This window comes from Hyposmocoma kahamanoa, unplaced genomic scaffold (assembly GCF_003589595.1).
Source record: "Hyposmocoma kahamanoa isolate Upper Pololo Valley unplaced genomic scaffold, ASM358959v1 65, whole genome shotgun sequence".
Classification (NCBI taxonomy): domain Eukaryota; kingdom Metazoa; phylum Arthropoda; class Insecta; order Lepidoptera; family Cosmopterigidae; genus Hyposmocoma; species Hyposmocoma kahamanoa.
Window position 1 is genome coordinate 12,175,512 of NW_020653853.1, and position 27,961 is coordinate 12,203,472.

The 27,961-nt window shown below is 35.9% G+C and overlaps 1 protein-coding gene across 1 annotated transcript; it reads left to right on the forward strand.

Moving 5' to 3' along the window:
• LOC113231244 (protein brunelleschi) lies at positions 1-27,923 on the forward strand. The gene is made up of 18 exons (XM_026465473.1): positions 1-386; positions 1,033-1,123; positions 2,238-2,465; positions 3,042-3,310; positions 3,497-3,673; positions 7,437-8,078; positions 9,583-9,747; positions 10,498-10,658; positions 10,885-11,122; positions 11,859-12,061; positions 12,990-13,280; positions 14,082-14,392; positions 20,794-20,875; positions 21,138-21,262; positions 23,827-23,999; positions 25,122-25,319; positions 26,307-26,514; positions 26,978-27,923. The coding sequence occupies exons 1-18, from the start codon at positions 197-199 to the stop codon at positions 27,207-27,209; spliced, it is 3,984 nt and encodes a 1,327-aa protein (XP_026321258.1). The 5' UTR covers positions 1-196; the 3' UTR covers positions 27,210-27,923.
• The last annotated feature ends 38 nt before the right edge of the window (positions 27,924-27,961 follow it).

Below are 27,961 nucleotides of genomic sequence, written 5' to 3' on the forward strand. Positions count from 1 at the left end.
CCGTGAACATAGATTATTAAAAAAAACGGGATATCTTCGAATGATTGACTTGGAAATCATTAAGAAAGAATCTTATAGAATACAGAAAGATACATAGTGCATTGCGCAGACTGTTAAATAAACTTGTGTCAGAAGTTCGCATCCTTATTAAATTAGTGTACTATTTTGTTTAGTAAAATAATCAGATGATATATCAATGCGATCGTCCGTGAGCTACATCCTGTCTCATGCGCCTGGAGAGACGGTGATGTCGCATCCGGACTACACGCAGCAAGCCCAGCACCATGCGTGCCTGCTGGTGCTGGTTAAAGGCATAGGCGGCATGCTTAAAAATTTCAACAAGCTCTGGGAACGTATACAACGAGTTAACAACATCAAAGTAACTGGTAAACATGCACATTTCGTTTCATTTACGTCCATTATTCTTAATTGAAGTAATGATTTGTTTGCTCTTGGAGAACTTTTTAATTACTCTAATTGTTGTAGATAGTTATAGAATTATTACAATTTCTAGAACGACTAAAAATGTAGTTAAGTGTTCTATACATGAATATAATAATCATAGCTCAATAGTTTTGTCCTTATTTTTTATATTAAATTATAATTCAAAGTTACAATATAAAGTAACTCCTCACATTGTATTCCTCCTTTCTGACTATCCAGTCACGGCCCCCAGAATAGGAATATATAATATAGGAATTCCTATAGGAATCTGTGGACACAGAAACAACTTAAAGGCCTGACGGGTTGCTGTCCCACAAGATTGTCTGACTGAGACTATACAGCACGGTGTATAAAAACTGGTATTTGCAAGAGATTTAGAATAAAGAAATCCCGCCCTGTATCATGGCCTGCGCAAAAGTATCCATTATACTGGCAGCATTTGCCTCGCTGAACGGCTAGGGACACTGTCAGCACCAACCACGACCCAGAGCAGTGATCGCAGCCACTGGCTGAGTCGGCGACTCAGCTCTTTAAACAGGTCAATGTGGTAAAGAAAGTATAGAGTAAACAGTATTATGTATATTTCAGACTCATCTGGACAAGTGAGAGATATATGGGTGAGATATGTTAGAGACTATCCTGTTGAGAATAATGACTGGGGAGATTTCCAAACACATAGGTAAAGTAAAATTAGCTCTGGAGCTTGATGGCTCTTGGTAAACAGTAAAGGCTGTAACCTAGAAATAATGCGATTGTATGCTACTGATCTTAAATCCATTTTTTCCTTTTAAGAAGTCCATGTAATTTAATAATTGCAACAATTATTTGAGTAGTTTAATATGGTTAGATATTTCTAACCACCTCCTAATACTTATGCAAACTCCAATAATAATGTTTGTTTGTTTACCTTTAGATTCACAAAACAAGCTCATAACTGTATTATATATTGTCGGTGTTTTGTAGGAAGGGTGAAAGCACCATTTCTGAAACATTTTCAGCGGCGTATGATTTATTTTCACTTCTTGTTTTTTTTATTTGAATTAAGTTTAAGTTTTACTTATTAAATTCAAAATTGAAATTTAAAACATGCTCTCCTGAAAAATTTTTCGAAATGGCGCTCTCGCAATTTCTACAAAACACTGACAATATAATAAAGTACAGCTTATTTTGTCCTTCTTATCCATATCATTAAGAAGTATAGAAAGTACCCATAGTTACAGAGGGAATTATCTAATTCTGAGATTAGTTTACATTATTTAATTTGGTAATCTTAGGGTTGTATTCCAGAACTCTACTCAATACTCAAGTCAGGACTTGAGTATTGCAGTGAGCACTGAAAATCATACTCAAGTCCTTACCATTAGGGTTGTATTTCCAATGCTTGAATTCATACTCAAGTCTGCTCAAATCCTGACTTGAGCATTGAGTAGAGTTCTAGAATACGACCCTTAGACCTGTACTTCACCATAACTCAACTAGCACAAGCCATATACATTATGTTGTATACATATACACACATGTGTATATATGCTGTTTAAGGAAAAATAGTCACCTGTATAAATAAAACATGTGGAAATTGCAAGTTTACTCATGGGTGTAGCTTAACTATGCAGATCGGCTTTTGGTAGTACCTATTTAATAAATTTGAAAGGTAATACTAACTACATATCAGACGTAGTGATGTTACGGAAATCAACAGTGCAAAAATCCCTACTAAAAAACCTTGACTTGAATGGCCTTTTCTGCCACCATGTGTAAAACAATAAAAAGTTATTATTAACTTTGATTTTTAGGAGACTCCTTGGGTTAATAACTTTAAGCAAGTTCCAAAACCAAGTAGAGCTTAATGAAGTATGTCGTGTCCACGAATCATTGAAAGTAAAGTATTCAAACACCTTGTATGACTCCCGAGCATTCATGTTTGGGCCTAACAGTAATATGAAGAAACCTGAGCAGGAGCCTGAGTCTTATAACATTTTTGAAGATGATAAGTGCACGGCGGGTCATAGTATCAGTGACAAGTAAGTTTTATTTTTATTTTGTTAATGGAATACAATAGAACACAAATACTTTATTAAAAAAAAAACTACACTGCACACGTAAATTTGGCAGTTACAATACATAAAAAGGGAAAAAACAATATAACAGAGTGTACACACACACATATCACACAAACAAGAAACAAATAACTATAAATAAATAATCCAGTGACATGTTGAAGTGTTTCATTGTAGCTTGTAATTACACAATTGTTTATATGGAATTTAACTTTGTAAATTATTTGTAGTTGCTTCCAAAGAATTAGAAAAAAATAGTAAATAAAATGTTATTATTTTTACCATATTACAGTTAGTGTTGATTAGTAACATAGAGTACCTATTCATATTTGTTACACAGATTTTTTTCTGTTCTTTAGTCCTGTACTGTTCAGCAGGATTTTGATAATAATCCTGTCACAAATTAGCTTTCAAAATGACAAAATTTCATATTTCTAATTTGTGAATAAAATAAGGTTACTTGAATGACTATCCTAATAAATATTATGACTGTGCATTAACATTTAGATAATCTTTAATGTATAGGTCATCCCTTTTCAGTGAACCACAAGACAGTCTTACATCATCAGACAGCTTCCCACAATCCTCAACATCTACTCAGGAAGATAACTTCACCATTCCATCAAACTTCAAAACACATGCCATGTTCTATGGCGAGAATGACCCGGTGACTGATTTGGAACAGAATGTGGCTGAATTAATCAACGCTCTGTTTTGGGTAGTTGAGTCTAAAAGACTAGAGAGATCTAGAGAAAAAGTGGAAAAAGTTACTTTGCTGTTAGCACCATTTGAAAAGAAAGATTTTGTTGGTAAGAGATTTTTTGGTCATATCATTTTTATTATCAAAAATTCTTTCCATAACGTAATAATGTAAACATGGCGTATAATGGGCAAAGTGCACACTCAAGCCCTTTCCTTATTGGAAATTTGATTTGTCACAGTTTATTATTGAAGGAAATGAAATTGTTTACTGGACTTCAAAATGTGGTTTTCAGGCCTTGATATGGAATCTCGCAACAACAAGAAGCGATGCATGGGTCGCGTTACTAAAAATCTGGCGGACTTAACACTTCAAGCAGGATTAGTGGCAGAGAGTCTCAGCATGTACCATTCAGCTGCTGAGATTTTAAAGTCCGTCAATGATTGGTTATGGCTCGCGGCTGCTAAAGAAGGTATGCATTTAGTATTATGAACATATTCATAAGTGTTGTTGTAATTGATTGTGGTTATTTGTACAAGGGAAATAGGTTGTAGGGCGATGTAGCCCCACTCTCACTGCGATCAGTATGACCTAATATAAGAGTCCCATGTCTTTAGTGCGCCTTCAAATTAGGCACTTATAGAAGCACTGCAGCTGCGCCACTACTAATTACACACATACAATATTTAGAAACGCAGCTGCAGCGCCACAATCGTGACCATAGATATAGAAAAAAAAGAGATATGTAATGACGCTATGTAAGATCGGGTACCGATGTCGCCACTTTTTAGTTTGTGCACACAATTTAAACTTTACGCTCTATTATCTACAATCATAACTTAAAGATTTTGATTGGGTAGGGCTTAAGACGTGAAAACGACGTAACACAATTTTAAAATTTAACAAAATAAAACATAAGTCACTTGAGTAAGAGTTATATTACAATATTTCAGTATTTTTTTCATCCTGGTTCAGCCATTCACCATCAGGTGGCGTTTTAGTACAAATGTTACTAGTATATAATAGCTAACTATTACAAGTAAGATGGCGCTGAAACTCTTTTTCCCTTACAATAAGAACTCACGGAGTGGTTTTCACATTTTCTATAATTGTTTCTAATTTATTTTGCATGCACATGTAAAATAAAGCCAATTTTATTTAATTTCTTTTTTAAATGCATTTGCTATGGAAATTTAAACAAAGTCAGAAATAGTAATAAGAAAACCAATCTTCCCATTTTCCTGCAGTTCCAATCCAACCTTCTTTTATTTTTAACTTATTGGAAAAACTTAAAAATACTCTACATTTAATCTACGAGTATAGTGGAATATCTAAATTATCTAAAACAATAATACACATACATTTTTCTTCTAGCAACAAGCAACATGCAAATTGACATATAATTGAAACGGTTGTCTGAAATATGAGTTCTGTTAAAGTTACTCGAAATAAAACGTTTAGTAATAGTAACATAGGGAATTTTGTTGTATATGATAGAAATGAAACACTATTATTTTTTTTAGCAATACTTGTTTTGCAAGCATTAAAAGCTTCTTCTAAAATAGGAGTCCAGTCTACTGGGCTATTGCTCTTTACCTTTGGACCGCTGAGTAGTGCATGGAGAGGTACTTGTAACTGTGCGGTGCCAGTAATAAACCGCCTGTAAAAATTTAGGGCACCTAGGAAACGCCTTAAATCTTTTATAGTTTTAGGCCGCGAAAAATTCTGTATAGCTTTTACTTTATAGGCTGAGTTCCCTCCGAGAATACTAAATAGCCTAGAAACTCGATCTGTGGTTCGGCAAACACACACTTGTCGACGATAAGTAAAATACCGCAATCGTTAAACCGTTCCAAAACCGTGCGTAGGTGCACCTGGTGTTCTATATTGTCGGCAATATTTCGCACAGGGTACCTATCGGGTATTGTGCGCGCGTTAAGTGCGCGATGATTGCCACAAGGGCGCCACCCTTTGTCCTTTTTAGGTACTAAGTGCAAAGAGGATGACCACGGATATCCGATCTCCGTGCTATACCTGTGCGCACCATATCTTCAAACTCGCGCCTCGCGATTTTTAGGCGGTCAGGAGCTAAACGCCTTGGGCGTGAGAAAACAGGTTGTCCTTGTGTTGTACGTATGTAATATTGTGTCTGGTATCGAGTTCTTAGGTTTTCGCGATTGTTACACATAGGAAATGAAACTATTTTTCCGGATTTAAATTGCGTATATTTGTTTTTTTAAACAAACCGACATTTCGGGCCCTTTACAGGTCCCATGGTCACGGTTGACTGAGGTGGTACAATCTTCAACCAGTTATGTCTAATATTGATGCAAACCACCCTATTTTTTCACTATAGTTACAATAGTTATTAATTAAATACCTTATTTTTAATTTTACAAAGAAACATTCCAATTTACGCTACATTAACTTTGACAAATTATTGTATTGAATGAAATTTTTATTAAGTTCAATTTATTATTAATTAATAATATAAATTAGAATAAACTAAAACATATTAATTAGTACTGCAGTCTTATGTCTGTTTGGGATTTTTCATTAGAGGAAATACTAGATCCCAAACTGGTGGTACGGAGAAACCATCTTCCAATCAAATCATCGTCCAACCAAGCTGCGAATATGGCGCAAAAATTGGATTGGATATCTCCCAATTCCTCTTTAAAAATGAGCTTAACGCTCCGCCCTTGTGCTGGATAAACGGGAAATGAGTTCAGACTTCAATTTCTCATATTTTTCGGTAGACGGTGGTTTGGTAATGATGTCTTCAACTTCAGCGGCATATTTGGGTTCCAACACCGAAATTACATGATAGAATTCCGTAGGGTCTGTCGTAACATTCGCGAGAGCAAATTGTCCCTCGAGCTGCGCGAACCATAAGGTTGGCTTATCTGGCCAAAATTATAGGTATTTTGACACCAACGCGGCAAATTGATGGTTCACCTTCCGACATTTCGTCGATGTTATATTTTCTGTTACGCGAATTCGTTAAAACCAGGGGTCACCACTTTATATATAGGGAATTTTGTTGTATATGATAGAAGTGAAACACTTTTTTTTTTGTAAACAAAAGAAAGTACCGTTATTCAAGGGCGCGAGCGCGACGTCTTAGCCTCGGCATCGGTCCAAGCGCATTGACTCTTCAAAAACACGAGAGCGCAGGAATGTGCGTTCGGCTCGGCGGAAATAGCCGAAGGTGACGTCGCCGCCATTATCCACGCGCGCGCGCATCGTCAAGTAACGGCGCTACTTATTTATTTATTTAAAAGTAACAGCAATAACATTTATTGTAAATATTTAATAATATTCTAAATAATGTAATCGCTTCAATAATAATAATAAAATAAGAGAAATCAATTAAACGTGAATGCTTTTCACTTTTGCAGTCATAATTAGTGAACTAAAAATTACAAAAGCGCTACAATCGCGCAACTGCAGCGCTTCTACAAGCGTCTAATTTGAAGATTTTAGTCATTTATTTTAGTGAAGAATTTACTCAGGTATAAAATAATTCAGACTACTCCTGATTAGTCCTACAAATTGAAGTCGATAGTCTCGGAAGAAACTTCATGCTCAATAAGGCATATATTTGTATGAGGTGAACTGCAAGACATTCGCTAACGATATAGATGGGCGTTTCATGTTTAATTATTTATTTACAGTACTTATGATAAGTGTGGACTATTTTTCTTAGGGTCGTATTTTAGAACTCTACTCAATGCCAAAGTTAGGATTGCACTGGAAACACAAGCACTGGAAATACGACCCTAATGGCAGGGACTTGAGTATGATTATTTTTTTTTTATGTTGAGTGTGAGCGTTATTACTATTATTATTATTTTGAGTGCTTTAAACCCTACTCAAATCCTGACTTGAGCATTGAGTAGAGTTCTAGAATACGACCCTAAATGTCGTATTCCAGAACGCTACTCAATGCTTAAGTCAGGATCTGAGTATGATTTCAAGCACTGGAAATACGACCCTAATGGAAGGGAATTGAGTATGATTTCGAGTGCTTTAAACCATACTCAAATCCTGACTGGAGCATTGAGTAGAGTTCTAGAACACGACTCTTAATATTTAATACAAGTTAGCCATGTGTTTAAGTCTGAACTGAAATTCGTATTTTTTTTCCTGTTGTCTCTTCATGTTGACATCTTGCTATTTAGGCAGAGTAAAAGTTCGAGCAAATAACATTACACGGTACAAATATGTTTCAGGGCTCTGTGCAGCATCAGCAATACTTTTATATCCAAATCTACGTTGCTCGACGCCGCTACAGAGAAACGCTAGTCTACAAGAGAGCTCTCCAAGCAAAACAAAGCCATTATCTCTATTCAATCCTAACACCAACACTGATCCATTTAAAAAGTTCAAAGTGACTTCATCCCCCCTTAGGTCTTCTAAAACTTCCAGTCCTGTAAATCAGCCCAGTGAACTAACGCCATCTTCATCTGAAAGCCTAGAAACTTCTTCCAGGCAATCCGAGACTGACAATGCTGACTCGGAATCTTTAGCCTCTTCAAGCGATATTGAATATCAAGGTCCGAAATCCTACTTAGGTCCAGACCTCCCTTCAATTCCTAGACAACCTCCTTCTCAAATTAATAACCAGTATTTGTTAAATGGGGAAGAAATAGCCGAAAAGTATCGAAAAGCTATTATTCATTACAGTAAATACCAGAATGCTGGTATAGTAGAGACTGAAGCTTGTTTTAAAGCAGCTAGAATTGCTATTGAGCAGAATAATAGTTTACACGCGTCTAGTTTTCTACAGAATGTTATATTTATCAATTTGACGCTTAGCGAGCAAGAGAAGATTCAGAGGTTTGACACACTTGCTGATCTTTACAAGGAAATAGGTAAGCTTCTTTTTATGATCGTTTAATAGTAAGCAGTTATGATTGAGTTTTAAAAATATTCCGTTGAATACAAAAATGTTCTCACCCTCGAGTACTAAATAGCGAAATTGCTTCATTAAAGTTAAAGGTAGTATTTAACCGCTCACCAAAAAGCAAGTTTTTTCACAGCCAAATATGTCACTTCCCCAACAAAAGTGCTGATTGCACATCAAAATATGTACATCAAAAGAAAATTTATTTAGCATTATGTACTAAAATTAATGCATAACATTTTATCGCAATGCATATCTATCATCTAAATACATATCTAATATTTCTGACATACAACAAATGTATGGCCATAAATTTTTGACAAAAAACATACCTAATTCACTAAAAGGTACATCAGTTTATCGGAATGAAACACCATTTTATTTGATATAATGGTCTAATTGTACAATTTGTCCAAAACAATAAGATCAACGAATAAAATTAAATTTCACACAAACATTGCAACAAAGTCTAATGCTTGAAAATCGCAGTTTTTTTTTTGTATTTGCAAGTAAAGGTTCTATTTAGTTCCAATATTATTAATTATTTTTCAAGAAAATCAGCTCCAAAGCAGAGAACAAATAAAATTACGGTAATTTTGTTAAAAGAATTGTTAATTCGTTTGACTTAATTTAATGTGCAATCAGTATTTTTGTTATGTAAACCATACTTTTGTTAATAAATTAACACTTTCGTTATTAACTGAGAAATTACCAGAGGTCTAGTTTTGATATATGTTTTTAAATTGTTTTTGATACTAGTTTTGTTAGACAGTTGTTTTATTTCTAGTAATATTTTTTAGATGTGAAAGTTATTTGAATAATGGACATAATTTCATATGTATTAAGTTTTCTGATATGCACTTAAATATTTCCTTAAAGTTATTAATAATCAAATTTCAATAAAAAGTAACAATTACGTATTATCAAGTAGCATTTTATTTATTTATTTCTGTTAAAACCTAAATAATTTTCTATGTTTTTCAACCCAATTTCTCGTTCATTTTATTTTCTGCAGTAACGTGCTGAAAAAACCGTATTATATAGCAAATAAAAACTCGACGCGAGTCGTCAATATATGCCGAAAGTATGATTAGACCCGATAGCAGTTGATAGGCTAAAAGAATTCTGTTTTTTTTCTCAAAGACGCTCGGAAATGATAATATTATTTTCAATGGTAGAAACGCGAAGCAATATTTTACATGATAAGGTTGGCAGTTTCTCATTATTGTAATGTTTTCGAAGAAGGAATTTATTGCACACCAGTAGGGCTAGCACAAAAGGGCGAGATGTCTATATGCGAGAATAGCAGTGTGTCGCACTTTATGTCGCTCTCGCTCAAGTCGCGCCCTATCGTGCTAGCCCTACAGCAATTTTAGTAGAAATTCCATTATTGTCGTGCACTGACACCGGGTTAGTTAATTGGCCCGGTCAAACTCGTAGTCATGTTTGCTATAAGGTAAAAATCATTTCAGGCTTTCTCCGCAAATCAGCGTTCTGCCAACGCCTCGCGGCCACCCGTCAAGTGAGCCCCAGCAATCCGAACCCCGACTGGCAGCGTTGTTATTATCTCATGCTGCATAGCTTCCCGGGGCATAAACTTAGCTTGGATCCAAATTACGTAATCCAGCATCAAGTCGGTAAGTTAAAAGTATACCATTGTTTTTCCAAACAACCTTTTCATTTTACGTTTGACTGACTTGAGACAATTTTCTTTGTGATTATGTGATTGGTTATTTTACTTAAGTGACAAAATTATCGTCAACCTATTATATGTGCACTTGTAGGGCACGGGTCTCCTCCAAAGAGAGGGCTTAGACCAGAGATTTCCAATTTTTTTTATCTGGTAGATAAACTATTGCCTTTGCAATATTTTATTTATTTCAATTTACATTGAAATTGGCGAATTTGTTTGACAGCTGACACATTGCTAGTGAAAAACTTTATTAAAAATAAACAAATTGATGTTAAGTTTTATACATTTCATCCAATTGAATATCTTGTTTGTTGCAAAACATTAACGTACCTCATAGGTGATTTATACGTCTATTACAATAAAGTTTTAAGTGTTTACATAGGTACCGATCTAATGTGGATTATTCCATTTTTAAGACAATTTTGACCACGACCTACCTTAATGGGTTCCATCCAACTCTCGTGGACTCCCATTAACGTCTCATGCACCATCTATTTCTTTTTCGCTTACGTGGACCCCTTGTAGGTTGGAGTGAACCCCTGGGATTTGCATAGACCACTTTGGGAATCATCGGTTTAGACCATAGTCCTTACAAACGTAATTATAAATATCAAATAATTTCAGAATGCCTATATCATCACGTAATAACTATAGTAAACAAGCACAGAATCAAACTGATTTTTGTCGTCATAAGGTTGGCCCGCGCTTCAAATCCAGCTGCTACAAGAGCTAGTAGTAGCAGCGCGGCGGATGGGTCACCCTGCGCTTGCCACGCGTCACATGACGTTTCTCCTTCAGACCATGTGGCCGCATCTTACCAAGCAAGAGCATAGGGATCTCGCTATACAATTACAGGTATGTAAAATATTATTATACTTTAACACCGTGTTTGTGCTATTTTAATTACTCTCTACTAAGGTCTCCTTTTTTAGGAGCCTATAATGTTGTTTAATAAACTTTCGTAGCTTGATATAATTCAATTGGAATGGCTCCATGAATATAGAACAGATATAAACATAAGAAACTTTAAGTTTGCCTACAGTACGTACTTGTCACCCTAATGAGAAGTGTTATTTTCTAGGGTCTCTCAGCTCAATGCGAGGGAGGTCCCGTACCTTTAGTCTTAGAAACGGGCGAAGTAATACCACCCGCGAACTTAACACACGTGCCGCACTGTTCGTGGTTCACCCCCCGCCCCCTCGCGCCGGCACGCACACCTCATCTCATCAAGTGCAAAGCGCAAACTGGGCCTTTTATATTTACGCCTATACATTTTGGCAGCCTTGAGAGGAAGGCGAAGAAAGATGAAGGGAAAATGGGTAAGTGTTTTTAAGTTCATAGGAGAGCGTAGAGAGTATATATAAGTGGGTTCGTACGAAAGTAAGTGAAGGAAGGGATGTTCGCCATGGCTCTCCAAAGTGGCGATCGATAACCCTTGACCACCGCAAAGGGACTGTAAAGTCTTGAGTGTTTGTATACATATAAGTTTAAATAATTATGTAAGTTTATAGAACGCCTTTTAGTCGAAACTCAGACGTATTGCAGTCAATAAACTAAACTATTAAATAAACTATTGTTTATTGACTGCAATATCACATATTGCAGTCAATAAACAATAGTTTATTGACTGCAATATTTAATACATGACGAAACCGAGAAGCTTTTGACTATAACATCGTAAATGACATGCTCTCATACGATTGTCACGTGTCACACACACACGCATCCACTCATGTACAAAACAATAAAAAAAATACTTTTTAAATTTATTTCCTAATCGCAATTGCACAAAGTAATTTAAGTACTTGTTCAACCAAGACATAAATTGGAGATAAACACTCCTAACATACACAGCTCTTCTAGTTCAGCCTTTTTCTCTCATAAATATATAAAATTCATATTTATGAGAGAAAAAAGCATAACTCTGTTTTATTAGTTTTTAGTAATTTTTATTGGGAGAGAAAATAAACAAATATTATAATTATATGAATACTGTAGACTAAACTTCTTGTAAAATATATTATATAATTTTATGCATACCATTTCTTCTTATAGAATACCTGTGGGTTGAAGACGATATTTGCGAAGTGCAATTGAAATTAACAAATCCCTTACCTTTCGAGCTGAAAGTGTCGAACATGAGACTACTCACATCAGGTGTTGTATTTGAATCCATTCCGGAGACTATAGTACTGGCACCAGATTCACCCACTACTGTGAATCTTCATGGAACGCCAAAAGAAATAGGAGAATTGCAGGTAGGACGTAAATAGTACTTAAAAATATATACCACAATTTAATAATACAAGTAGGTTAACTCCATAAAAACGTAAAAGTGAGACTTGTATGTGTGCACACCCGTCGAGCGCAATGCTCGGACACACATATTCGCATAATCTCGCGGTGTACTCACGTTACATAGCGCGTTTCGTCTCACATGCCATTCAATATTGAATTAAAGCGTTCACTTGGTTTTTAAAAATTACTTCAAATAGTAGACATGTTTATTATTATGTTTAGTGGTTTGAACAAGGGTGACTCCAATATTTCAATACTTCAACATTTCATTTCTATTTCATAATCATACTCCAATAAACCAGATAGCAATCTGCAATGTTGGTATTGTATATCAGTACGTCAGTAATGCATTTAACAAAGGTTATATCAATACATCAGATAATGTTGTGATGTACACCTTAATTTTTAAAAATTATGCTTACAACTTGTAGGTAGTACAACTGAAATAATAATAGGACAACCTTACGTTCCTAGTGAAGTGTAACGCGCCGAACAGGCGGCAGTTGCTCTACTTGTCTTATTATAATACATACTATCACAGATAGAGGATAAAAGTAGTTTTCTTGTAAAGAAAATAGATATCAATCGAGAATTTGCTCATTGCGTTTCGTTTTAAACTCCTCATGTAATATAATATCGCCCAGGACGTAAATTCTACATCTAAATTTATTCAATAATAAATCAAAATAATGAATACAGTGGAGACTTGAGTGGCGGTAAGTCAAACCATTAGGCTACCAAGACTTCATTTTCATTGTACTCATTACCTATTATGTTGATGTATTAAAGTCATAAAACGTTCACTTTGTTCATATTGATGTATTAAAGTCATAAAACGTTCACTTTGTTTCATACTACTAAAAAGCTATGACTGTGTATCTGTTTTAGATTCTCGGCTACTCAACCCACACTCTTGGCGTTAAATCGAATTGTCGTCTCAAAAACATGCCTACACCTAACAAATTCCCGGCTTCTTTCTCTATAGAGGTCATACCAAGTTTGCCTACAATAACCATTGAGACCACAGTTACATCTTCTGGGGGTAACAGTCTATCGAGTATGGAGAATATAGGCAGTAACACTAATATATCATTATATAATGGGGAAAGTCAGGAATGTACTATGAAGATTACCAATACTAGTGCTGTGCCTATTGAATATCTTGAACTTTCTATACAGGTAAGTAAAGAGAATAAAACATTAATGATAATGGTATACATAAACATAAAATCTTATAAACATACCTAAATATACAACTTACATTATAATTATTGATTTATAAATATTTGACAAAAAAATGCATGCATTTGTTAACTGCTGACTACATAAATTTACGCCCGATTCTAATTAATATACGAATATCTAACATTAATTGAGGCTATCAGCTCAAAAGTAGTGTAACAAACATTTTTTCTGCAATATTCCTTTCAGTAATACTAAAGTACATAATTATTTTATATTTGGATGCTATTTTCATGTATATTTTTTTTACAATAAGACACATTTATTTCGGACTTGAATCCATAAATAATTTGTATCATAAAAGAAACAAAAATTAGTAACATACTTATAAACTATGTTAGTAGGTACGTTAATTATATTATACTTATTTGGCATACCAGTTATAAGCTACTATATGCAGTGAGTTAAAGCGTTTATTAAACGAACCATCAACTGTCCGTTACTATGGTCAAGAGACTGTTGGCACTGCCGTGCACCCTCTGCATCAAAGAGGATTTTCAACAATAATTACATATTTTTAAACATGAAAATAACTAATAATAAACTAATTGTGTAATTTAGTTCCATTTAAGTAAAATTGTAGAAAAAAAATTGAGCGTGAGTAAAAGTGGTGCACTTTTGCCCTGATAACCTCAATTGTAATGTAGTACTTTGAATTTTTTTTATTTGTTTCAAACAACCACTTTTAAACTTTTAGGGAAGTCGCTCATCTCATTTTGTTTTATTTCACGTTTCCAGTCAAATATGGACAATCAACTTCAATCTAAAGTATTCCAATGGTCCAATGAAGATATACAAACACAACTGCCGATTGCACCAAATGACACCGCCACTATAGTCATGAAACTATACGGAGAAGCAGATTTCCTTGACCTTGGCGGTGTTGGTGGAGAGAACTTATTCCCTAACAGTCTAAATTCAAATTATCCCTCAAGAGTAGGTTCACCAGTCCCCAACGCGCAGACCTCACTGCCTACGCAAAGTTCGAATCAACACACATCTTTAAATAGCGGTTTGATGCCTAATAGAAATCTTTCTGGGAGTTTTAGGTAAGATAATTTAACATTATATTATTGCAGGCGTTCTACTGTTCATACATTGCGCGATTACATTATCTTTGAACCAACACCAATTGCTCGACTAAGTAAATCGCGAATTTGCTCGAATGTTCACGCTCAATCGAGGACAACTTCATACAAACAAATAAATGTATGATTATATCTCAAACATAAAAGAGTTATTCCATTCGTGGTACTAAGATAAATGGAAAATTTAACCAGGCTATCAGTTAGTTTTTTGTAAATAGCTCTCAAAATCCAACAATTCTGAAATAAAAACTATTTTTTTTACCTGCAATTTCCAGAAAAAGTAATGAATAAAGTAGTTCCGAATTTTTAATACTATGTAACTTCCAATTCCAATTTCTTTATAGTGGCAACATCGATTTACACGATGATTCTGCCAATGTCAGGGTTGAAAAAGAAAAAAAAGGGTTGAAAAAGACACTTTTACGTTGGTGTGACTATGTACAGTTACGTAGCCGAAGATCAATTGAGTACGATGAGAATCCAAAAAGGGATAACACAAAAACACAAATTAGACATTCACATCACATGCATAAATAAAAAATAAAATAGAAGGGGGGATGGGTTTATAAATATATAATATTGTACTGTAACTAAATTTTTGACAGAAAATAGTTTTTAATAGATAAGGTTATTATAATTTAATATTGTTGATTTGGATAAATTTGGACAGGGTATTTACAAAAGGACTATGAATTTGGGTCAAAAGAAATGGTAGATTAATGGGACGGGGCATATTTTCAGGGAGCAATTCGTACAGGTGGAGTCTTATTATTACAGTGGAAAAATATATGATCTACAGTGCCCTCCTCCAACCCGCATTCACAAATGGAATTGTCTCTTACCCTAATCTTGGCCAAAAAAACTGGTGAAGTTATGTGTCCTAGGCGCAGTCTAATAATTATAGACGTTACCAGTTTACTTAGGTTTCTACGCTTAAAGAACCAAGGACGACGAGGTATGTCCGGTTGAAGGTCTCCGTATTGTTTACCTTTAGATAAGCGGGTCTTCTGCCAGAGATTGTCCCAAGTCTTAAACATTTAGGTTTGGCTGAAATACGGAGGTCCCGGATATAGCATTGATAATTCGTGATATTTCCAAGCCGGGTGGCTTCCTTGGAACACGAGTCAGCTGTTTCATTCCCCAGAATACCGCAGTGGCCTGGAATCCATGCCAGAACTACTTCAATGCCCTGCCAGTTTGCATATATATAGAGCATCTTTGATTTTAAGACTCAAAATAAAATTATCTTTACCATGGAAGCTTCCAAGATTGCGATCGCTTCACCCGTAAATACAGGGGCCTGGAGGGGAGATTTAAAATCGAGGATTATTTTATACTTGGGGATCCACACTGCAGATCCGCAATCACGTATTTTAGATATACAGATTAGATATATATAGATAGATGTAGATATTACATATCTTCTGCTAATTTAGAACGTCATTATATAGACAAAACCAGTTATTCCAATCCTTCTTAATTATGTTTTCTAATTTTGAGCTTGCATTTGTAGAGTTTTTATTAATGCCGATATTGAAAAGAATAGTAGGTTGATATATTAAGGAGTCATAATCAAATTCAGAAATTGGGTTTTTATTATATTGTACTGGTAATTTTTCGGTATTTGAAAATTTATTTAGGCTTTTCACTAAACGAGGGGGTCCTTATAGGTCCAATACTTAGAGGTTGGGATTAACTGGTTGAGCGATCGGAGCTTTTCAAGCAATGGATGAGAGGATATTTGTAGAACCTTGCATAGGAACCTGTCACACAGATATTGTCTTCGGAGATAGAGAGGCGGCTCTGAGCACTCTACCTGGAGCGCGTTAATGGGGGAGGATTTCATAGCGCCAGTTATGATCCGAAGACATTTGGATCGGATTTTGTCCAGTTTGCAGAGGGCTATTTTGTGGCAGGGTTCTAGGAGGAATCCGCCGTAGTCAAAGTGACTGCGGACTATGGCGTTGTATAGCATTATTTGGCTGTAGGGGTGGGATCCCCAGCGTACACCAGAAAGTGCTCGCATCGCATTAATACCGGATGCAACTTTTCTGCATATATAGTTAAGATGATGCACACCTGTCGTTTTAGAGTCAAGGATGAGACCGAGAAATTTGACTTGGTCCTGAACATCAATCGGTTGACCGTTTACGGATAAAGTGACTTTAGGAATACTTCGCTTCCTAGTAAAGACAACAGCGTTACACTTAGCCACTGAGAGAGATAGTCCGTGATCTGTGAGCCAGTTATTGAGATAGAAGAGGGCTGAGTTGAGTCGGTTAGTCGCGTCTAACACCGATGCCGAAGACGCGTACAGGGCGATATCATCTGCGTATTGCAGAATATTGCAAAAGCAGTCTACCGTTCTATCGAGGTCGAAGGTGTATACGCTATATAACAAGGGACTCAAGACAGATCCCTGAGGTAAACCTTTCCAGACCAGTCTTGGGGGTAGGTAATTGCCCTGGACATTGCCATAAACATACCGCAAATGATGTTAACCAACCTGATAGGGATACTCAGCTGAAGCATTTTCTGCCTGAGAATTGGAAGTTGTACATTGTCATATGCAGAAGTTATGTCCAGAAATACTCCAAGTACGTGATGGTTTTTAGAAAAAGCCGACCGGATATCAGTGGTAAGAACACTAAGACTATCTAAGGTGCCCATTCCTCGTCTGCTCTCCAGTATCCACTCTAATCGGTTCTTGACAAGATGTTCCATGATTTTGGCCAAAACCGAAGAGAGTGCAGTAGGTCGATAGGATGTTGCCATATTGGGATCTTTGAGAGTTTGAATTGGGACTATTATTTGTGTTTTTCAACTTTGCGGTACTCTACAGGTCTCAAAAAAATTATTGATTAAATTTGGAAAAAATGTTTTAGATTTTAGATTTACTTGTGAAGATTTAGTGATAAAAGAGTAAGGGATACCGTCAACACCTGGTGAGGAGTCCTTTAGATTGTCCAATGCACAGTTTAACTCAGCAAATGTGAATATGTCCTCCATTCTATCTAGTAAGCTTCTCGACGTAGGGAATGTGGGAAGACAATCCTCATATGGTACAAAAGCGGAGGCCAGTATGCCAGCGAATTCGGTGAGCAAAGGATCGGCAATGTTAAGAGTAGGATTATTAGTCGATGACATTGATCTTCTGAAACATTTGAGTTTTTCCATACTAGTGATGCGGGCAAGCGTGGCGAAAGAGACTTACAGAATCTCTGCCATTCCAAGGCTTTCTTTTTGGTGAGCAATATTTTAGTACGTGCTGATATTTTTTGGAAGGTTATATAGTTGTCCATATTGAGATCGCAGAATAAATATTTTCGACTAGATTTCGCTCGCGAACACTGGCAGTGCTTACCGCGTCCCACCATGGAGGAGAAGAAAGCTGAATTTTTAATGTGGATTGATTTATCTGCTGCTGTAGAAAGGGCGCTTACGAATATATCATATAGATCCAAGAAGTTACCAGAATTTACATCTGGCTAATTTGATAATTCTTCATCGAGACCAGAGAACTTTTCCCAGTCAGCTTTCTCCAATCGATATTTTAAAAGTGGAGCAATGGCCGTGGGAGGGAGGGGGGAATGATGGAGAACTGTTACAATTGGGAAGTGATCACTACCATAATGAGTTAGGGAGCACTTTCCAATTGAGAAGAGGGGCCATTGAGGGCGAAGCCAGAGTTAGATCAACGGCACTAGGGTTTTGGATAGGTGAGACTCTGCGAGTGGCTGAAACATCATTTAAAACGCAGACATTAATGTCATCCAAATCTAATAAGAATGGGGATAAGGAGTCACAACAGTGAGAGCCCCACGTGGTATGTTTACAGTTAAATTCTCCCAGAATGATAAGAGGGCTATTAATTGGGAAAAGGAGGGTTTCTAATTCCCTTATCAATTCTAGGGAAGGATGTGGGATATAAACGGATATGAAAGAAATATTCATTGCTCTGGCAGCGACAACATGCAGTCCATGTCTATGTGGAGGGATTGGAATCTCATTGTAGAAGATAGATCTACTGATGGATAAAGCACAGCCAGCCCATCCATCATCCCTGTCATCCCGGAGACATGAGAAGCCAGGTAACCTAAACTGGCGCCCCGGCCCAAGCCATGTCTCCGAGATGGCAAGAACAACACGGGAGTGTCTCTTGATTCAATGTAAAATATCATGTTTTTTATTTTTGATGTTTCTACAATTCCATTGGAGGAAACTGGGGTCCATTATAAGGTTTATTTTTAAACGTGGGTATCAACTCATTGAGCAGGGTCAAAACATAAGGAGGAATAATATCTGAGAATTTTTCTAGGATGTTTACTAGAGTAGCAGTGAGTAGTTCAACCAAGTTATCATTAGCTGACGGTGAGTCGGGTTCTTCAGGCCTATTTAAGACATTACCATTCGGGAGTAAGTATGCCGGAGTCGCAGTTAGACTCTGGTGGGCCTGGACGTCATAGGAGGGGCTCAATTCTGGTCTTAACTGGCAAGTTACATTGACAGTCTTTCTGTAAGAGACGCAGGTGAGGACGATAAATTTTTTGGAGACTGGTAATTGGGTAGAGTCTGAATAAGGAATTCTCACACACCTGAAACGTTTCGATGCCACTGAGTAGGAGATGTACTCTTCAGACATAACAATTTTTATAGATTTTTGACGTGAATGCTCAAGGCACTTAAAGTCAGTAGCCTTATGTTTTTCTAGAGACAGGAAACAAGATACATTACAGTCGGCTACATCACAAGAATCACCTGCGTGATTTTCAGAGCATTTATTGCAATGAAGCTTTGAGCGGCAGTCCTTACTTACGTGACCAAATCGACAGCAATGACGGCATTGAATCGTAGGTAATTATAAATCTCGACTGGAAGAGACATATTAAAGCAGTATACTTTATCAAGAACATTGACTTACAATTATATGGACGTCGGGACCGCGCTAAAAAGTGTCCGCACTTGTAAGGCGCTAAAATCGTATACAGAGCGCCAAACTCCGCTTTAGTCTTCATTTGTTCGACTGACAGCGCGATACTGCGATGACATTACAATTTAAATTTCGAATAGGTTGACTTGGGACATTTTTTTCGTGGTTTTTGTATTAGACCCGTCGTCCATTCATTTGTAAGTCAATAATCAAGAAGGACCTGACCAACAAAAGTTAAAACCACAGTATGATGTCAGGGTCCATTCACTTACACCATCAGTAGCAACTTTTCTTTATTGTCTGGCTCTGATAACTGAACCGCATGTATTGGGAGATTTCGGGGAGAACACAAATTCTTCCATTGACCAGTCTTTAGGGACATGACGAACTATTCCCATACGTGATACCTGATATCTTGGAATGTTAGCAGTAAGTTTATTCTTATTTAGGAACTCACTGTCTATAAACAGGTTTGGTTCTTCTGCAGTCTTGAATTCTACGCATACTTTATTCCTGCGTAATGATCTAATCCCACATTGGACAATGTCAGGAACTTGATTTTTGTGGAGTAATTGAGCTACTTTAGGGGCACTAACTGTACTGCCAGGAGAGTGGATATCCTCGATTTTTGATACCTGAACTGAGAATGGCGCTTTGTCAAAGGATGAGAACTTGATTTTAGAGTGTTTTTCGTAACCAGGAACAGTGAAAATGGTTTGGATGCTGGGGGCAGACGGAGATGATCCTCTTTTTGCTTTGACGCTATTTACGTTGGTAAGTGCAGGGCGCTTTTGAGCAGATCTGTGATAGTGCAAAATCACCACTTGCATTGACATAATTGAGGATACCTCCCCTGTCAGGGTGATCATCTGCGTCTGACTCCATCAAGGAAAGGAAATTAAGGCTCTTACCAGATCAAATTTTGTTAGTTATCTTTCACCAAAACAAAAATACAGTACAATATTTAGAATCTTAATTGTAAATAAGTGAAAACATTCGAGTTAGTATAAAACACGTGTATTAGACAACATATCAACGAGCAGAATCTCTAGTATGTAACTTAAAAAGGAACGGAATCCCATATTGACAGATCAGATATCCATATCATTCTTGTATTTGCTATAATTTTTTATATTATTCTTATAAAACTGACTCTGGTCGAGAAAAATAATAATTATGTTTTAGAACATTTTAGCGTTTAAGTGTTGCTGCTTTTAGGACTTTTTTTAGTATCGCCGTGTTGCTGGAAATGCAGGCCACCATGTTTTTTATTATTCTGTTAAGCTCTTTATTTCAAGCTTATATCTAGCATAGAAGTTGAGTCTGGTTAAATTTTTCTGGGAGTAAAGTGCCAAGCTCCATACTAGTTCGGTACAAGTCTTATTTGTTTTGTAAATAAACATTGTACCTAATTTTAATGTATCGATTACAGATCAACGAATTCTCATGCAACGAATTGGTCGGCACCTATCTCTGTATTGCCCCCTTCGAGAGGTCGTCAAGTAGAAACTCAGGTATAAATACCGTTAAAAGTATCGTTTCTGTTACAGTACTATACCTACTCTATACTATACATTTATTTAACTATGATTAAATAAATGACTACACAAAAAACCGGAATAATCTATATAAACTACACTACATATTATTATATATTTAGGAAATGAAACTATTTTTCCGGATTTAAATCGCGTATATTTGTTTTTTCAAACAAACCGACGTTTCGGGTCCCATGGTCACGGTTGCCACTCAACTCAGTCAACGTAATGTTTGCAGGTGATCATAAGATATTCAGGCGGAGGTGGCAAAGAAATGCATTGTAGACAATCGACTCTGCAGATCAATTTGGAACTCCTACCAAATGTATCTATTACCCACTGGGATGTGCTACCGGCTGAAATGTAAGTGTAAACTTACGAAGTGTAATATCGCAATTATTTCTTAACTAATCATCACTACATTACTAGTAGTTAGAATTTAAATATAAGTGACAATATACAGGTAAAGGTACCTTATAGTCATTGTATAGTCATAGTATCTTACACTTTTGGTATACGTTTTTGGTACACAACCATTTTCATAATACAATCCCGCCATAATGTATCATTACATGCGGATCGTTACATATTCGTATTAAAGTTACTTGCGCACCTTATGGTGAATCTAAATCACCATCCCTCGTAAAGAGTTTGAAAGTCGCGTTAAATTAAATTTGTGTCATAATAAGTGCCGGAAAGACAGTAATAACATAAAAATAAACTAAATACAACAAAATTATTATTGATACAAAGACGGAACAAGCATAAAGAAAAATTCCTTCGATCCGACTTCTTCGCGTATCGACTTTTATATTTATGAGCACCAGTACGCAGCGACTCAGCATTATCAGTGGCGTTGTACAGGCCCTCCCTTGGTGTAGGGGCACGCAGGACAAGACTAGAGATGTGGCATAGTCTGGGGAGAGACACCACAAATGCATGCGCTCTCCGAGCTACCCTATCTGTGCATGCCTCCTTGCTTCGGCTGACTTCGGTCCGCAGTCTATTTAGAGACTTCCAAGTGTGCCAAGGCAGATTATGCCCAGGAGGGAGGTGCTCTGACAGCGCAATGAGTGATGCCGTGGGATATCTCTCCTTCAATCCGACTGGGCCAGTATTTGTTGCATACAGGCCAGTCGGTTTGAAAGATTTCTTCTATGTGTTTGTATGATCTTTATATCAATAATAATAAGAAACTAGTGGAGTTTTTTTACCAAAAATATATGAATATCATAGTAGTAAAAACGTTATGATGTTCAATAAAATAAATAATATAATAACATACAATTTTTATATTAGTAGTACAGTCGATACTCTAAGATACCTGATCCTAGCCGACTTTCTGGTTCTTAGCACCTTCTTTCGCATTAAAAAAAAAAGTAAAGGAAATCCATATTTTGGTTAAATTTATATTTTTTTTTACATGTAATGTAATTAAAGATCGTGTTGAATTAAAAAGTTTCTTAAAACATCATTCACTAATGATGTAATAAAGGAGTCATAACAAATGATTTAACATTTTTGTATGACTCAGAACCAAATAGTCTGTTAGAGGTAGTGATGAAAGAGACCCAGTCTTTTAAGGTCTTTTAAAAAACCTCGACTAATTTGTAACGCCTCACGACTAGTCTAGTCTTTTTACCCTCAAGTTTTGAGTCATAAGACTAAAACTGGAGACTAATTCGAGTCGAAGTCCTTTAACCCTAGGAAGCTTAAAAGAATTGTAGGACTAAAACGACTAAAACGACTGGCGCCTTATAGCCTGTGGAGTCGCGAGTCATGAGCCGTATGGAGTGATTTTATTTCTACCCACAAGATATTTATTTTCCTATTGATGGATGACGTTAACGTAGCTTTGTTCACAGAACTCAGTTAATTATAACCAATTCAATAATTTGTTTTTTTAAGAAATATTTGTTTCTTTAATATAAAAATGAATGGATACTGAACCCAACAGTCCAAAGTATTTTATCAAATTTTAGTGTCTGATACTGTCATTTGACCATAATGCTGAATGAAACATACTATTTATGAACGTATTAAGTGGAGGTCCACAGTCACTGCCTACCCTTGAATGGGTGACAGGCGAGATTTTTATGTATATATTTGTTCTATGTATTACAGATAAATTGTATCTCACTAGTGTGCACGGGTTTCTAAAGAAGTTTAAACAAAAATACCAGGACTTCATAATAGGAAAAGTGGTTAAAGACCAATATTACACACAATAAAAAATGGCACGTTAGAATTGGATTTCCATAGACTTTTAAATATTGGTTGAATTTCATTATTTTAATTTACTCGCAGAAAAAGTATGATAAGTCATAAATAATTCTATAATTAGGTCTTAAAATCTCGTACCTATTGCTTAAATCACTCTTTGACTCCTAATTTTTATTATAAACAAACCGTGATTATTTACTACATACTACGTCATTTTTATTTATAAACTTCGGGTTTAATAAGGCTGAAATAGGTATAAGTCTATTGCAAAGTACTTGAGTCGTTTAAGCGTCGTTTTCCAGAACTCTACTCATTGCTCAAGTCATGACATGAGTATGATTTAAAGCACTCGAAAACATACTCAAATCCCTCCCATTAGGGTCGTATTTCCAGTGCTTGAAATCATGCTCAAGTCTGCTCAAATCCTGACTTCAGTATTGAATAGTGTTCTGGAATACGACCCTAAGTCTTTTAGGTTTTTCTTTTACGAAGTCTTGTTTTTTACTAAACGTAGTATAACGATTGAGTCTTATTAATAAAAACGCGAACCTCCAGTCTTAATTTTAGAGTCGAGTCCTGTTAAATGGAGTCGAGCCTTTATAAAACGCCTTAAAAGACTGAGTCTCTTTCATCGCTAGGTAGGGGATCCGAAATCTTAGAGCATCGACTGTACAAACAAACATTATTTCCATTGAACATTTCAGCCCAACACAGCTCTACCTAGTACTAGACGTGACGAATCTAACTAACGAAGAAATGGACTTTGAATATGCGTCGGGCAAACACATCTTAATTGAAAGCAAGGAATCGTGCCGTGTGCCTGTGCCGTTAGATAGGTGCCCTTTTAACGCACCACCAACAAGATTGAAAGATGATGGTATGTGTCAGGACTTTTCACACAATTCATTCTGTTACACACAACTATACTAAAATGTCTCTGAGAGCTACATATTTCGTAACTTTCTTTGAATGGTAATTTGACAAAACGTTATAACTTTTCATTGGATAAAATTGAGATTAAAAACACTGCTTGTACTAGTCAATTAATTATATATATAATATAAAATTTTATTCTAGTATGGGAAGTCAGAGGTCATTTACCTTAGAATTAATTGTACAGCCTAATATATAATATTTACATAATTTTTGCACCTTATTTAATTTTAGTTATCTATTCTGTAATTAGGCCTTGCTAAATAAATTATTGTTATTATTATTATTAAAAATGATAATTGGGGCTATCAACGCAAAAGTGGTGAAATGCTTTTTTTCTACGATATTACTTTCAATTATACTAAAGTACATAACTATATTTGGATGCTATTTTGGTGTATAAAAAATTGTATTGGTCAAACATGATTACTATTTATAATATGAATTTGGCTAAATTTAAATCCTATAATGATAATAATAATAATCTTCTATAATACGCATTTCATGTGGTTACACCACTTTTGCGTTGATAGCCTCAAAAATATAATACAGCACCGGTCACCTTGATGAACCACTGAGCAAAACAGAATTAGTTGTGTTGGTACTTGTCTTGCCTGCGCCCGTACAAAGGATCCGTACAGAGGATGCGTCAATTAAAAGAGAAACCAAATATTATGTTGTCGCTTTATACAAATTATTGTTTAAGTTCTTTGCTATCGTGGATATACCCACTAGCTAAAATATGAACCATTCAATTAAAAATGAAGTATAAATCTACATATGTATTTGCCTATAAAAATTAAAGTACAAAACCAAAAACTGCCAATTAATGATTATGAATACAAAGATCGAACCAACAAAAAAAAAAATATTTCGTCGACCCTGTGGGACTTGAACCCACGACCATGCTACACCGTAGCTTTGCTCTAACCATCTGAGTCACGGGTCTAGTTACCGATTCGTCGAAATTCTCCTATGTGTGTTTTGTTATAGATCTTTCGGCATTCGTCGCCGCTAGAGATATCTAGTGTGATTTTTTTTAGATTGCGTATTAATGTTCTTCCAGACTCAATCGACGTCCGTTCGACAAGCACGGGCGCGTTAAGTAACAGTCTAGAGCTGATGTGTTCCGAACACATTACTAATAACGTGGATCTGAAATGGCACCTCATGCAATCTGACATCCGTGGTAGAGCATCTGTTAAAGGCATCACATTGTCACAGGCCATGATGGATATTGTTAGGATGTCGCCTTTGAATTGGGGTAAGTTTGAACGTTATTTAAAAAAGATATCGATGGTTTTCTAGAATAGTGGCCTATCACAAAATCACCTAAATTATCAGTAAGATGGTTTAGAAACAATTGCAGAATATCTAAAATGCAAAGCAGACGAATTATATACATGCTCATATTCTCACATGTTTATTTTAAACAATAAAAAGTTTTTTTTTGCAATAAAATTTAGCTCATTCTGAGTGCATGTCTGTAATAAGACGAAAAAAATGAACTATTTTGGTTGAAGCTACTGTTTTTGAAAAGCAGCGGTATGTATTATAATATTATTGCAAGCTGTGTTGTAGTGAAGTAAACTGTTATCCCTGAACGATACAAGCTGGATGTCGTATGGGATATCAACGTCAACATCTGCACTTTACAGCAAGTAGACGATTGACAATTTGGAAAATATCTGTATCTAGCTTATAGTAAGCGATATACAATTGAATTTAAATCTTAACGAATCAAGCTTCACGTGTTCTTGGCTTTGTACTAACATGAACCTGTCACTAGTGTAGTGTATCGACTTAGTGGATATAATAATACATTGTCTCACGCGCACAAATGATGGCATAGCCGTCAACTGTGCGTCAGTTGGTAGAGGGAGCTCGACGGGTTTGGACGTCTTATGTGACGCTGTGCGTCCTAAGTGAGTCAGTGTAATGTATATCTGTAAAACATATTTAAAAGGATCCTACTACTATTAAAAAATAAACATTCATAGATTATAAGTTGCATCCTCTTGTTGTAGTGGTGTTTTTAAAGCTTCATGGAAAACCAACGTGTAATTTAAAATTAAAACTTATTTTGAGGATAACTACATAAAGTTGGGCAATATTAGTAAACATCGTTAAAAAAAGCGAATTACAGATTTATTAAAGAAATAAGACAAAGGTGTTCTTTTCTTAACGATAAGAAGAAATTCACCACGCAGTAAGTTATTACAAATTAACCTTATTTATTTTATCATTGCAGAAGTAAGCGTAAACAAGCAATGCATCAAACCGCAAGAGGAGTACAACTGTTCGGCTGGCGAGTGCCTGTCCTTAGGCGTGATTGTTGCCAACCACTTAACACAGCCACTGCATAAGCTTTGCCTTTCTGTGCAATTCTATCAAGATTATAACAATGGAGTTTTGAATTACAAGCTGGATAATAGAGTTGCTACTGCGGGGAACAATAAGTATGCTAATTTGTTTTTTATTATAATTACGGTCACGTGTCATATACAAAACACTAAGCATACTTCTAAGGGTCAATTCATTGTTGGATTGTAATGCGTAAGCTACGGCATGAAGCCCGGTTACCCTGATTAATATCGCATGTTACAGTAATATGTCATGCGAATTACAAATAATACTCATTAATCAAACATGCTCAACACAAATTGGCATTATTTTATCAAGAAAGAAACAAAGTTTTTTTTACGGACCACGTAACTCTTTACCGGCCTAGGCCAGGAAAATACGAAAATCCAATTCTATCCGCAACTCTAAAGTTCTAAATCAATCTACTAACAAAGAACTATGTGAGCAGACCTAAGAAAAACTATCATACAGAGAACTGCCCAGTAGCATCAGTGTAACAGAAACGCGGCTTTATACTAAATAACGCACTAATACATAAGTAATAAAATGTGCTTACAGAGTGGTGCTAACTTCTCTACCAGAGTCAGCGAAAGTGTATCACGAATGTACAGTTGTATTCCTAACGCCCGGCGAGTATAAAATCGACATTCAATGTTCAACAACAGAACCAGTGTTAGAAGATACGTCGCTAAGAGATACTGAGCATCCGTCCATTATAGAGCCTTGTTCAGGAGAAGTCAGTCATGTTTGGAGATTTATACCACCTGTTGCTATCAGCGTTACTGATTGATTTTGATATTTGGTGCGGACATGTAAGTGGTTAAGAAGGAGTGAGCAGTAGTCCGTAATAATAAAATCAATAAAGAAATGATAGCACTTAGAGTGGTTACACACGGCGACTTTTAGCAGCGATATAGACGTGCGATTGCATCACGACACTGGCAATTTATAGGCGGTTACATCGATGCAATCGCTTATGTTGAATCATCAAAAACGTGCATCACGATTGTATCGCGTGTGTGGAAAGGTAGACGATTAGAGACTGCATCGCAACTGAATTGTTGCAGTCGCGCTACTAAGTCACCGTATGTTACCGCTCTTACTTGGGGTAAATCTTATAACAAACTTGTCATAGTTTATAAAGGTGTTTTTGTTAAGGTTTCTTGTTTATCTCATACTCGACTTCTAGTCCCATGTTGGCTTGCAGGGGTACGAATTATATTGCTCAATTCGCAATTTTGCTGTTTCTGGTGCCATTTGTTAAACACGACCTACTTCTATTTACTGCCAATAAGTTGATACTGTTACTGTATTACTGTTGAAAATCTGTAATCGAAGGACTACTTTATTTCAAAATATTGACCACAGAATATCAAACTATTTATCAAAGCTTATACCTAAATAATTTAATAGGCTAATATTATGTATTGAATTATTTATTCGTTGGGCAGGCAACTAAAATAAATATTTGTGTAATTAATTATTTTAACGTGAGAAATGTATATGGCTGACTTTGTTATAACTGTTGTAATAAAAAATTAT